General features: G+C 37.5%; 1 protein-coding gene across 3 annotated transcripts in view; it reads left to right on the plus strand.

Annotated features, from left to right (window-relative positions):
- grid1b (glutamate receptor, ionotropic, delta 1b) overlaps positions 1-11,069 on the plus strand; it is a 451,695-nt gene extending 440,626 nt beyond the window's left edge. The window contains exons 15-17 of one of the 3 annotated variants that reach the window (XM_051913592.1): positions 1,292-1,532; positions 3,125-3,263; positions 8,735-11,069. In XM_051913592.1, the coding sequence (XP_051769552.1) occupies positions 1,292-1,532; positions 3,125-3,263; positions 8,735-9,132 (778 nt within the window). In that variant the 3' untranslated portion in view covers positions 9,133-11,069. Of the gene's footprint in view, positions 1-1,291; positions 1,653-3,124; positions 3,264-8,734 lie in introns of those variants that run through there. The other 2 variants (XM_051913594.1, XM_051913593.1) reach the window with 2 other exon arrangements.
- The last annotated feature ends 1,576 nt before the right edge of the window (positions 11,070-12,645 follow it).

The raw sequence follows: 12,645 nt of genomic DNA on the forward strand, positions 1-12,645 counted from the left end.
CCTAACACATGTGATGTTTGCAGATGAAAACTTTTCTCAATAGAAGAGGCATATTGTGACTATATTTTAGTTAAAAAATAAGCCTGTTTGTAGGCTCATTAAGACCCCCTCACATTTATGCATTAGAGTAATAACAGCAAGATCATATATAATCTTATAACTAATGTTTTATTTGTTTGTTCCCCAATCCTGTTCATTCCCTTACTCCTGATTGCCTATCTACACTCTGTCATCTTCTAAAAGAATGGTAAAAATCTCCAAAATAATATTTTGCCTGGGGCAACTGGTGGAAATGTACTCTGAGGCAGCTGGAAGGAAGCTTGCAGGTTATTACACATTGAACCATAATGTCATCTCCGCTTAAGTGAAGAATTTATCTTAATATTTTGCTTTGTGGTCCATCCTTCTCTCTACCACCCTCGTCTTTTGGCAGCCCTCTTGCATGTTTCTGTATATTACACTTTTTTATTGAAGAAATTGAAACACCTGTATTACTTATAAATGGGCCCTTAACTGAGTCTTTTTTCTTTACTTACACGTGTCCTTACCTTCCCATGTCTATTTATATTATTATAAGCAAAGGTATAAAATGTTGACATTTAACTAAGGTAGCAGTGAGTAAGTTACTTTTTTTCTTAAGGTGAGGCATTAAGCTGCTGCAAGTGATTTCTGTGTATATAGTGACACCAAATGGAATTACAAAAATAACTGGATTTTTTTTTTAAGAAAATGTCTTGTTTGCCCATGTAGAACTTACCACCCATGATGCAAGAGTGTTCTGGATGTTTGCTAGGCCATTGCCCTGCAGTTCCAATGGTGTTATGAATAGTTTCTAAGGTGTTGCTGGGTGGTTGCCAGTTGTTTCAACACAGTCACATGGCAATTTGTATCTATTTTACGTATTGGCAAATTTGTGGCTAATTCATTTGAAATTCTAAATTTTCATTCATAATTTTATGTACAGTGGTGGCTAAGTTTAGGGGTGACATACAAAATCTCCAACTCATAAAATAGTTACATTTTCCTGTGAGATCGGTTTGGTTGTTCTGGGTGGATGCTTGCAAATACTACTAATTTCAAACAGTATATCAAACACTCCCTCATCTGCCATTGGTCAAAAAAACAAATAGCTTTGCTATTGGCTCTTGCTATTGGCAGAGAGGCACCTACGAGTTTTCTGACTGGCTAATATGCACAGGCTGCATTCAGAATATTTGAGAGGAAATAAAAGAGACATACTGTATGTAAAACTTAACATAAAATAAGTGCACTCGGTTGTCATCCCTCACAGGATTCTGGAGCTGCAGGAGAAAGGAGACCTGGATGTATTGAAACAGAAGTGGTGGCCTCGGACTGGTCGCTGCGACCTCAACAGCCACAGTAATGCCCAACCGGATGGTCGCTCGCTCAAGCTGCATAGCTTCGCCGGCGTCTTCTGCATCCTAGCAGCGGGGCTCCTGTTGGCCTGTCTGGTGGCCGCCCTGGAAATGTGGTGGAACAGCAATCGCTGCCGGCAAGAGCAGCCCAAAGAGGTGACCGAGCTCAGGGCGCGGAAGACAGAGCAGGGAGAGGACACTGCCACACTCTACTTTAAGGATCCCGCAGCAGACGCGAGCCCCGATTTAGTCGAGCTCCAGTACACACAGTTATAGGTGTGCCCTGATGAAATCAAAATTGGTCCCCCCCGTCCATTAAACATAACAACAGATTTTATTTGTGCTTGGGGTGTGCAGAGTGCCCTTGATGAAGCAGGCTTTTACGGTTTAGAATGTCACGTTTACTAATAAGGTGTGATTGCGGAGTTTAGGCCATTTCAGAAAGCAAAAGCTCTGCTTCAAAGCCTAGTGAGCTGCCGTGTACTGTCTTTTATAAGCAACTATCTTCCAAGGTAGCATCTTAAATGAAATGGAACCTCAATGATTGATCTAAAACACTCTAAAAAAGGAACCAACTCTGTGCAGCATGCAAATGATTCGGCTCATGGAGCCTTGTCACATTTGATTCCAATATTGCAATTCAGCATATTTGTAAGTCAAAAATGGTATTCTCTAATGAGCATAAAAATAAGTCATTTTATTTATACTTTTTTTGGTATTGAATGCAGCATATTTAATCAACGTTTCTCTCAACTTATCCACTATTTTGGATGATTTTTTTCACTGAGCTCATTGTACTGCATTCTGAGAATGTCATCTCTGTAAATGATAAATGCAATAATGCTTTAGATTTTGACCAAAAGAAGGTATCTAAACATGCCTTTTGCAGCAGCTTTTACATTGTGACACCTATGACGCTTTGAAATGTGTCAACAGCTCAAAAGGAGTTTGGAACAGAGCTACTATATTCCACCAATAACATTTTTTCTTTGAATCCAAAGTAAGAATAGTATGCTCTTTTTGCTTTCCAGAATGCCCTACTGAGGCTAAATCATATTAGTCTGTGTTAAATGATTTGAACATCCAAATGAAGACATTTTCAGCTGAGAATTTTTTTTTTTTTTTTTTTTTTTTTTTTTTTCCCCCCCAGAGTACCTTGCATCTTGGCAGTGGCAAAATAGTAAAAATTATTCCCTTTAGCAAGTATTCAACATTAGAAAATTCCTTAGATCTTTAACAACCTTTTAATTGTAGTCTCTTCTCTCTTTTTTTCTTTTTTAATTTGCTCTTTCTGTTTTAGTGTTTTAGACAACACTTTATATCCATAAATGTGCCTTCAAGATGGAAATTTACTTTTCTATTCAAATCACCTATTTCTAAATATCTGAATAATTACTTCACTTTATAACCTCTCTTTTATAAGCCTTTCCAAAGCCTCATCCACTGCCGATGGAAAGTGCATGTAATAAACTGGAACAGGGTTGATGTGGATCCATAAACTAAAGTGTGGGCAAATTGGGTGCTTGCATGAGTCTGTCTGCTCAGTAATCCTAAAAAAAGAAAAAAAAAAAGAAAAGAGCCACCCCAAAAGAACATAAATCAAACCCCAAACAGTCAATAATCCCTAGTAATTTACTGTGTGACCTCCTGTTGCAATTATATGTCAATGTGGACAAGTTTTATGGATTTATTTATCTCTACATTTTCTATTTTACATTTATTCTTCATTTGTTTATGATCTCATGCAGGTTACTAAGGATTACAGACTGGGAAGGGTTTCTGGTCCATTGACATATAATGATATTGCTACTGCTTCATCGGAGGGGAGCAAGGACATTTGGACAGACAGAGAAAGAGACTGGGATGAAGCAGAAGCTATTGACACAGGTCAGAATAGAATCGTAGGCCTCTTCTTTGATTGGCTGGGAATTAACAGGACCAGATGTAGAAGCCATCTAACATTAAAGATTTTTTTATTATTTATTTATTTGCGTTTTAGTTGTCTCATTTAGCAGATTCATCTTCCTAGTTGGTCTGTTGGGTTTAGAAAAAGCCCCTGCTTTTCCTGCATTGAACACCTTTTTTTTTTTTTTTCTTTTTTTTTTACCACATTAATGATGATAAATGATTTTCCAGTTCAGTCAAAATTAGTGTTAAGAACACTTATGCTGTTTAATTGGTGCCATTTATTTGTCGGGGCATGAAGCCAGATGCAGCATGATTATGAACATATTTCAATAAGAATTCCACTACTTGTGGCAGTGATGATTTAATTAGTGTCGATTTCTTTCATGAATCAGTGATGTATGTATATATAATCTCCCTATAATTTAAATGGCTAAACACTTAAAACATCTCATAATTGTCTTAAAAATGATGCACAATCAATTTGCATACCTGCAAACAGAAGCAAGGATGCATTTTAAAAGTTTTGCCATTTGTATGTGAATGAAAGCTACAGTGAAAGATCTGTAAAACTACAGTCTGCAAAACTACTCAGTCTGAATTAAGAAGTTTACAGACTGTTCAGTTTTGAGAAAGATTTTTAATGGATGTTGTAGAGTTGGTGATACTCTATCAGTCAAAAGTTTGGACATGTCTACTTATTCAGTATTATTATATCAAACACTCCTTCATCTGCCATTGGTCAAAAAAACAAAAAAACAAATAGCCTTGCATATACTGTTTTCCACATTTTAGAATAATAGAAAAGTCATCAAAACTATAAGACAAATGGAAGTATGGGAATCAAAACTGTCTTGTCTGAGCGGTTTCTTTGTCTAGATTCTAGCTCTGTGCATTCTGGAGGTGCTTGAGGTACATCCTGAGATGCCTTTTTGCTTTTTTTAACCCTTTTACACATTCGATCACAACGTTGTTATTACTCTAGGCTGGTCCCTGAAGAGTTTGATCACACCAGTGTGATTAGAATTTTCAGTGCTAAATTCAAATCTGCTTTCGTGCTTTGGCTGGCGTTAAGCCAGAGATGGACAAATACAGATTCACATCAGATACACATTTTGTAAATTTAGTCTTCTCACAGTTCACCGTTCATGACTTTTGGGAGAAGTGGATGAATTTATGTTGTAATTCTGCAAACTAACATGGCAGTGCCCATCGTCCATTATAGATCAACTTACATGATCATTATTATTCCATCCAAATATTTCTATGCGCATTTTGGGATATTGCATAAAAACCACTGGATGGAAATGCCCAGATGCGCATAAATTCTAAAAATGCTCATAAAAAACTTTTGCACTCAATTGAGGCTGATTCATTTTTTTAACCCTATAAGAAAACATAACATAAACACAATGGAAGCACATTTACTGAAAAATGTTTTTCCGATGCGCATCAAAAAAGTCATGGAACTTTGGTGATGGGATGGCATAACTGGACTAACCAGCGGACCGATCTCTTTGCAAAAGTCTGTCATCAAAGTGGTTTGACATAATGACCTCCCAGAACTGTCTTACATGACTGCGTTCCCAAACAGCAGGCATCCGCCTCCGAAAGCAAGATAATATGACTGCGTTTATTGGGTTTCATCTGCACGCTCTGAGGCACGCTTTGAGGCATAATTTATTATATACGAAAAATACCCACAGTGACCTCCTACTGCAGCAAATTACATTTTTCATAGTGATATATGGCACCAGTTTATCAGGAAGTGTCAATGCTTTTTTCGCAAATGTTTTATGCGATATTCCAATTTTGTGCATAAGTTAAAATTTACAACTTTGGATGGAAACATAGCTAATGAAAGAAGCAACAAGATTCCACTAGCATAAATACATGCAATTGTAGGACAGTATATGCCCTGCATTTCAGATCTCAGACATTTATGATTTCCTCATCCTGTGTAACAAGTAGGGAAATCATAATATCAAAATCAAAATAGGACTCAGTCACAATTTAGAACCTTGATGCAATTCACAAGTCACAATTTACCATTTGCTGATTGACTATGGTGGAATAACTGAACAATTAATAGATTTTTTTTATAGGACAAGTGACCTCCAAGAATTTTGGAGTGAGGATAATGTATCAGAAGGTCATGGTATGTTAGCAGTACCTTGGTACACTAATTGTGCCTGTGTAGATAGAAAAATGAACTAAACTTTATTTTAACCAGTAGTGGATGGTGTTTAGGATAAAGTTAAACGAAAAAAAGAGTGTTGAGAGTGTTGGTAACTCAGTTTTTTTTTTTTTTTTTTTTTTTTTTTTCGTATTGGAAAACATTGCATCTGGTCAGGAAGTCACATACTGCCTAGTCTCACACAGCCAGACCTTCAGACTGACGGCAGAAGGTCTGGACTCCATAGCAGCTTTCATTGGCCAAAGACCATTCAGAGGCCGCCTGACTGACAGTTTTGTTCAGCTTCAAGCTTGGGGGTGTGAAAATGTCAAGGAGATGTCCCTACAATAACCGATTGGCATGCAAAACTCTAGCGTTCATTGTCACAGATATAAACACGACAGCTTTCTTGTTCCATGAGGTGGTTTTGCGCCACGATGGCTTAGTTTCCAGGCGGACCATAAAAATAAAAAAAAAGACACAACACAACATACACGTCTCCCAGAAATCCTGTAGAATTCAACCAATCAAATGACAACTTTGAAACTTGTAAAGTGTTTCCAATTTTGTGTACCATATACATCACACGTTCAGCCACTGATCTGTGGGTGTGACGTCTGAGGCTGAGACTACATACTGCCTAGTCACACATATTTCAGTGCATCCAAAAGCACTAATCGGATCTGAAAATCTTGCATCCCCAAATAGATCCTGAATTCTTCACAGTACCCATGCAACTCTCCATTGGAAGCAATGAAAAGGTGGCTAGAGCCTTACAGAAATCAGATGTGTTTTGGAAAAAAACATAATTGAGTGTTTAGTTTAGAAGAAGAAAAAAAAAAAAAAAAAAAACACTATTTTCTATGAGTTTCCTTATCTTGAGTTAATTTTTTTCGGTAACAGTCTGCATTTATTTTTAAAAATCTTGTTTTCTTTTTTTTTTTTTTTTTTTTCTTGCATAGATTACATCTTATATCATTATACCTTAACATTTCACCCCATTCTTCTCCTCATTAGTTAAGACAAATAGGATTACTGAACTATGATGAGATTGTGAGAATGTGTGGAGGCATGTATCCCCTTGAAAATATCTATAATGAAAAGTATTCTTCAACCTAACATGACAGACTAATTTACACAGTGCGATTACTTTGCAATTCCAAATCTAACTTCTGCTTTAGAGCTTTATTACTCTCTGATGAGTCTTTGCATTATATGCTGCAGTGCTTCATTAATCTACATATTTGAGTATGTTGTGAGGGCTTAACAAATAATTTTGTGTAACAGTGTGTGACCTTACTGTGACAGTGGTAGACTCTGGAGTCAATCTGCATTTCTTTGCAATGATTACAAAAAAAAAAAAAAATCACAATCTATGAATTAAATTAAAAAAGTATATTTCTGCTCTGAAAAAAATATAGTAGATGGGACCTATGGGCTAATTGGGTCTCTCCATTTAAATCTGTGATCTACTATTTTCAATGACACTGTGTTCCAGCAAAGAAGCCATTTTCACATTTCTCTACAATGCAATAGTTTTATGATTTGATCATATATTCTTCCAAATATGCATTAACTAAGAATTCTTTGAGGATACATTTATTTACAGATGAAGTTGCCGGTCTCATTAATAGGAAGAATGTCCAGATAGTGTAAACAAGTGTTGATGATAATCAGCTTCTATCTCCAACACTGTCAGCCAATAACTGACGCGAAGGGCATCCATATTTCTATGCTCATTAAGCTAGTTTATTAAAATATCTTTATAATTTTGCTGGCTAAAATGTATACAAATTTGTGTTTATCTGTAAAGAAAGTTGTTTTTTATATGAATTATGCATTTAATTCTTTGCATATACAGTATTTGTAAAGGTAGGAATGATACTTTTTATATATATATATATATATATATTTATATTTTTATGGATATTTCTGAGCACCACACTTAGCCTAAACCTAACCACTTCTCACTTTAAAAAAATAAAATAAAAATTAAGGAAATTGACACCCCTGGCCTAAGACAATAATTATGTATTCTTGCATTAGCATGCTACAAATACATTTAAGATTAAAACAAGAAAAGAGAACACAGGCTTGGCATTAGGGAAGCAACCTTAGCTTTCATCTGCCTGTTACTTCAGTCATACTTTTTATTTTCCTAACGCAAGTTTTGTGTACATTGTGATGAATAATTGTTAAAAACCACCACAATTTTTAATAAGTGTCATATTAATGGAAAATTGCATAGGTAAATGGAAATGAAGAGGTTGGTGCATTTGTTAAACATACTTGTTTATAATATCATTAAGATTTGGGAGTGATCTCTCACTTGGAACAGTGAGTAATCACAGATCACCCTGCTTGGAATACCATAGCAACCACACAGCACTGCAGATAATGTATTTTCTCTAAAGATGACCCACACCTTGCTTAGTTATTATGGTATATCTTTGGGTCTGATATGAATTATTTATTTTAAATACAGCATAATTTTACAATGATAGTGCAAATTACTTGAATTTAAAGTGGAAAGTGAAGTTGCCTTTCTATGCGCATAAAACACTCCACAGCTTGATTTTAGGCCCCTGGGCATGCATCCTATTGTTTATTATTTTATCTAGATCTGGATTTAATGCTTAAAATGTACTGATTTTCATGTTCATTAGTATTCAAGAAATTAAGATAAGATCACACTAACAAAATGGTAAATTTTAAATAAATAAAAAGGTAAATACAGTACTTGTGCAACTTTAATGGTGTTACTATCAAATGTTTGTGCTATTAAAGCAGATGTATTGTTATTCAGGTAGCTAGCAATATCATTAACATATTAGAAATGTTTCAGGCATTTGACTAAAAAATACAAGCTTTTAAAATGCATGAGACTCTTATGCCATGTTTTAAAAGACATTTTAGCAATAACAATTTGTATAGATTTTAACATTGTGTTATGAAATGCAGGTTGGCTCCAGCACTAATGGTGTTGGTGAAATCAATTGTAATGGCAGGTTTAGTCTTACTCAAGCATTATTATTTTAAATGCCCACTGGCCAAATTTGATTTCAAGGTGCACATTCTATAAAACTTCTTTCAAACCTTGTCCTACTATTTAAACTTTCCAATTGGCCGTTTTAATAAATACACCCGCAACACACCCTGCTGTAACAGAAGTAAGCCTTACTTGCATGGAGCTTAAAAGCAAAACAAACAAAAAAGCATCCTGGAACCAGCAGATCTCAGCCTCTCTGTCCCTCCTTTCTTCTCTCACCCTCTCTAGGACAAGGAGGTGAACCTGGAACAGGTGCATCGGCGTATGAACAGTCTTATGGACGAGGACATGGCACACAAGCAGATCCCCGCACCATCTATCGAGATCTCTGCCCTGGACATCGGCAGCATGCCGCCCAGCCAGCAGCGGGAGGCTGTGCGAGACTACCCGGGCACGGGCCTGTCTGTGAGCACCTTCCTCCCGGATCAAGCTCATGGGGTGGGCCGGACGCTGGCCCAGGGTCCTGGCAGCACCCTACCCCTTCCTCTCAGCAGCTCCACCATTCCATCCATCCAATGCAAACACAGGGCTCCCAACGGGGGCCTGTTCCGACAGAGTCCCGCCAAGACGCCCATGCCAATGTCCTACCAGCCAGTACCAGGAGGACCCATCCCAGAAGCTATTGAGCATAGTACGTCCATATAAGGCCATCGTCACCATGGGCTGCCTCATACTTGCTTTTCAAAGGAAGAAAGCTGAGGTGCAGTTGGAGCTTGGGAAACTGTGGCGGTGTACAAAGAGTAAAAAAGAAAAAAAGTACGTAGAGATTTTTATTATGAAAAAAATGAAAACATGAGAAATCATTTTTTCTTGTACATATTTGTAAATGCTGAAAGAGCAAAGTAAGTAAAAGTGTATTTTGAATATTCTCAATTTTTGAAGTTGAGTTACAAAAACAAATGAACAACAAAAAAAGGACATATAAACATAATTCAAAACGACTGTTTGAATGGCTTTGTGAATTTTGTTCTCTATGGGTAAACACTCAAATTCATTGTGATTGTTTTCTAAGTGCCGAAATAAAAGATGTCTCTCCACATTTTGTTACTAGATGACCATACACGGCTGTAGGAACCCAAAAGCTGAGCGCTGATAATTATGCACCCCTTTTAGTCATAAACCTTCTTCAACCTGCAAACAGTGAGGCCGTTTTAATTTTGCTTCAATTTCTGGTTTTGGTTGTTGATTACTAATGAAGATTTACGTGTTTGCATCGAGTTGATGTTGTTGCTGGGTTTACTGATCAAGCAAAGGCTAACCATTCAAAATGTGAAATAGTATAGCAGTGACTTGTGCGGAAATGTCATCATGGACAAACTAAATCTTGGCAATTATAGCAACAGCACTAAAGAAAGCTTGGGTTTTAAGTTGATTTCAGATAATTAAATTTTGAGACCATCAATCCGTGAGCACAACCAGCCCAGAGAGAACAATTATATTCCTAAAATATAACAGAACAGAATCACATCAAGGACATTTAAAACCAGTTCATGTTGTTGTTTGTGAAAGAGCTGTATTATCATTGCTTTTCTGACATTCTGGAAAAAAAAAAAAAAAAATTCACAGACTATATAGACAAAAAAAACTTGTATATGAAATGATTTTCATAATTTACTTGTTTGTGATCTTTTTTTTAAGGAGTTGCAAGGGGAATATGTGATTGGTGTAAATCAGGAGTCTCCAACCCTGCTCCTGGAGAGCTACCTTTCTGCAGACTTCAGGTCCAACCCTGCTCCAACACACCTGGCTGTAATTTTTAAGTAACACTGAACATCTTAATTAGCTGGTTCAGATGTGTTTGATTGGGATTGGAGCTGAACTCGGCAGTACGGTAGCTCTCCAGGAGCAGGGTTGGAGACCCCTGGTATAAATGAAGCCATGTTAGTATGCCCACAACTTGACAAACATCTCTTGCAGGCAATTCTAAATACCCCAGCCACACAAATGAATTATTTTTTACTGTACAATTAAACTTTTACATTTCTTTTTACATGCTCTTTTTTCAATCGTTTTTTGGGAGGTTCGGACCAATTATGAATCTCAGTCGTGTTATGTTTGTGACCTAAACCAGAACAACCTTATACATTTGCATCTACCTGTGCGTATTTTCCTGTTGTCATTCCACAGACCCTCTGAAATTTGATGTTGTTCAAATAACAAAGAAAAGGACATTTGTCAGCGTGGAGCACATAGACCAGTTTCCGAGAAGATTTCACCCTGCACATGCTTGTCAGTCAAAACTCAAGGTTGTATCGTGTATATTTTGTACAAGTCCAAGTAGTTACTAATGTGAACCAAAGTGATATATTACACTGTGTAACACAACCTGTGGCTTTGAGATGCCGACAGTGGTGGTAAGGATGTGTAATTTGTAGGGTTAAGTGTCTTCACTGCCTTACACTTGTGCCCCTTTGATTTCAGAGAAAAACATTCAATATTCCATGAAATATAACAGTATCATAGCATAGTCTGTAACATTACATCTAAGGGAGACTCTTATTTTATTTATGAATATGCTGCTTGGAGTTTCTTAATCTTTAATAAAGAAATATGGTTTACATTGTTCGATTGACGCTTCAGTAATTTTACAATTGTAATTTGAAGAAATATAGATGTTCATTGATGCCAGTAGGGTACATTTGAAGGTACAATTGAAGATACTGTATGTGCCTTAAGTACAGCAGCAGACTCTTTGACTTATAATACATAATCGTCAAAATAAGCTTTTGTACTTTTCTATCTTTTCTTTGCTTCATATTTTTGGACCAGTTGTGTTCGTGAACTGAGAACATCAGAAATAAATTAATGGCTCATCAAGTGTAGTAGGATATGCATCCGCAGTCTGATGACGGAAATTCCCTGAAACAAGATTTTCTAAGGTCTTACTCTATGAAGTAACTGGGCTAGACCATATCCGTTGCAGTGACATATCAAATAATTATTGTAATTATAACCAAATTTAAAATAAATATAAAAATCTATCTCATATCTTACCCAAAGTGACCTAATGGAGACTGTTTATGCGCAAATTACCTAAACAGGGCATTTCAAAATAGCAGAAAAAAATGTTATCCATAAAAAAATACAAAACACTACACAAGTTTAAGTGACATTTAACATTAAAAAAAGATGTGATTTAATAAACATAGATTCATAAAATGTAAGATAATTTTTTTTCCCAAACAATATCCAATTTGCATATATCTCAACAATGATAATAAAATGACAGAAAGTTACTTTGATTTCATATACCGATCGGTCTGCGCAGCACCACTTCAAGTTGACCACACCTATTATTAGTGGAGTTTGAGGGGATGGATTGGAGCCCCTCCCATACTGGGTCTCCACTGAATTATTATTTGAGCTGGATGTCTTCCTCACTGTTGGTTCAGTCTAGTCCCAAGTCTTCTTCCTCATCGCTGGTTCAGTCCAGTCCCAAGTCGTCTTCTTCATCACTCGTTCAGTCCAGTCCCAAGTTGTTTTCCTCGCTGCTGGTTCAGTCCAGTACCCAAGTCATCTTTCTCACCACTGGTTCAGCCCAGTCCCAAGCTGTTATCCTCGCTGCTGGTTCCACCCAGCTCCAATTCCCCTTTGTTGCCCAGCACTAAGTCGCCTTCATCACCATTGGCTCTGCCTAGCTCCAAGTCTCCTATGTCACAGATGGTCCCCCCCAGCCTCCCTCTCCCACCTCCACTGCCAAAGCCATTTAGTTCCTCGGCCTGGCCTCCGCTGTTTCCCTTTAGCCCCTCGGCTCCTCCTGTGGTTCTGCCCTGTTGCTCGGCTCTGCCTTGGGCTTTTTCAGTCATCAGATCCACCTTGGTCTGTGGATCCCTTAGCTCTCCTCCTCGGCCCTCCAAGTGTTCAGTGTCACCCTGGGTATACGTCTCCTCGGCTCTTCCTGGGTCTCCTCTGAACATGTCTTCACCCCAGTTGGTCGGTTCATTAAGACGATGACAGGAGACTGTCCTTGATGGTATTTCCAGGAATTCCTTCTATCCTTCTATCCTTCTATCCCTCTATCCCAGAGCCCAGCCAGCCACCTAACACGCCCACCGTGGAACGTATGCCTGAGCCCACCGCAGATACATATAGCCCAAGCCCACCAATGCCAACACCAGAGCTGATGCCTGAACACAATA

The sequence above is a fragment of the Ctenopharyngodon idella genome, chromosome 12 (assembly GCF_019924925.1).
Source record: "Ctenopharyngodon idella isolate HZGC_01 chromosome 12, HZGC01, whole genome shotgun sequence".
In the NCBI taxonomy this organism is placed as follows: Eukaryota; Metazoa; Chordata; class Actinopteri; order Cypriniformes; family Xenocyprididae; genus Ctenopharyngodon; species Ctenopharyngodon idella.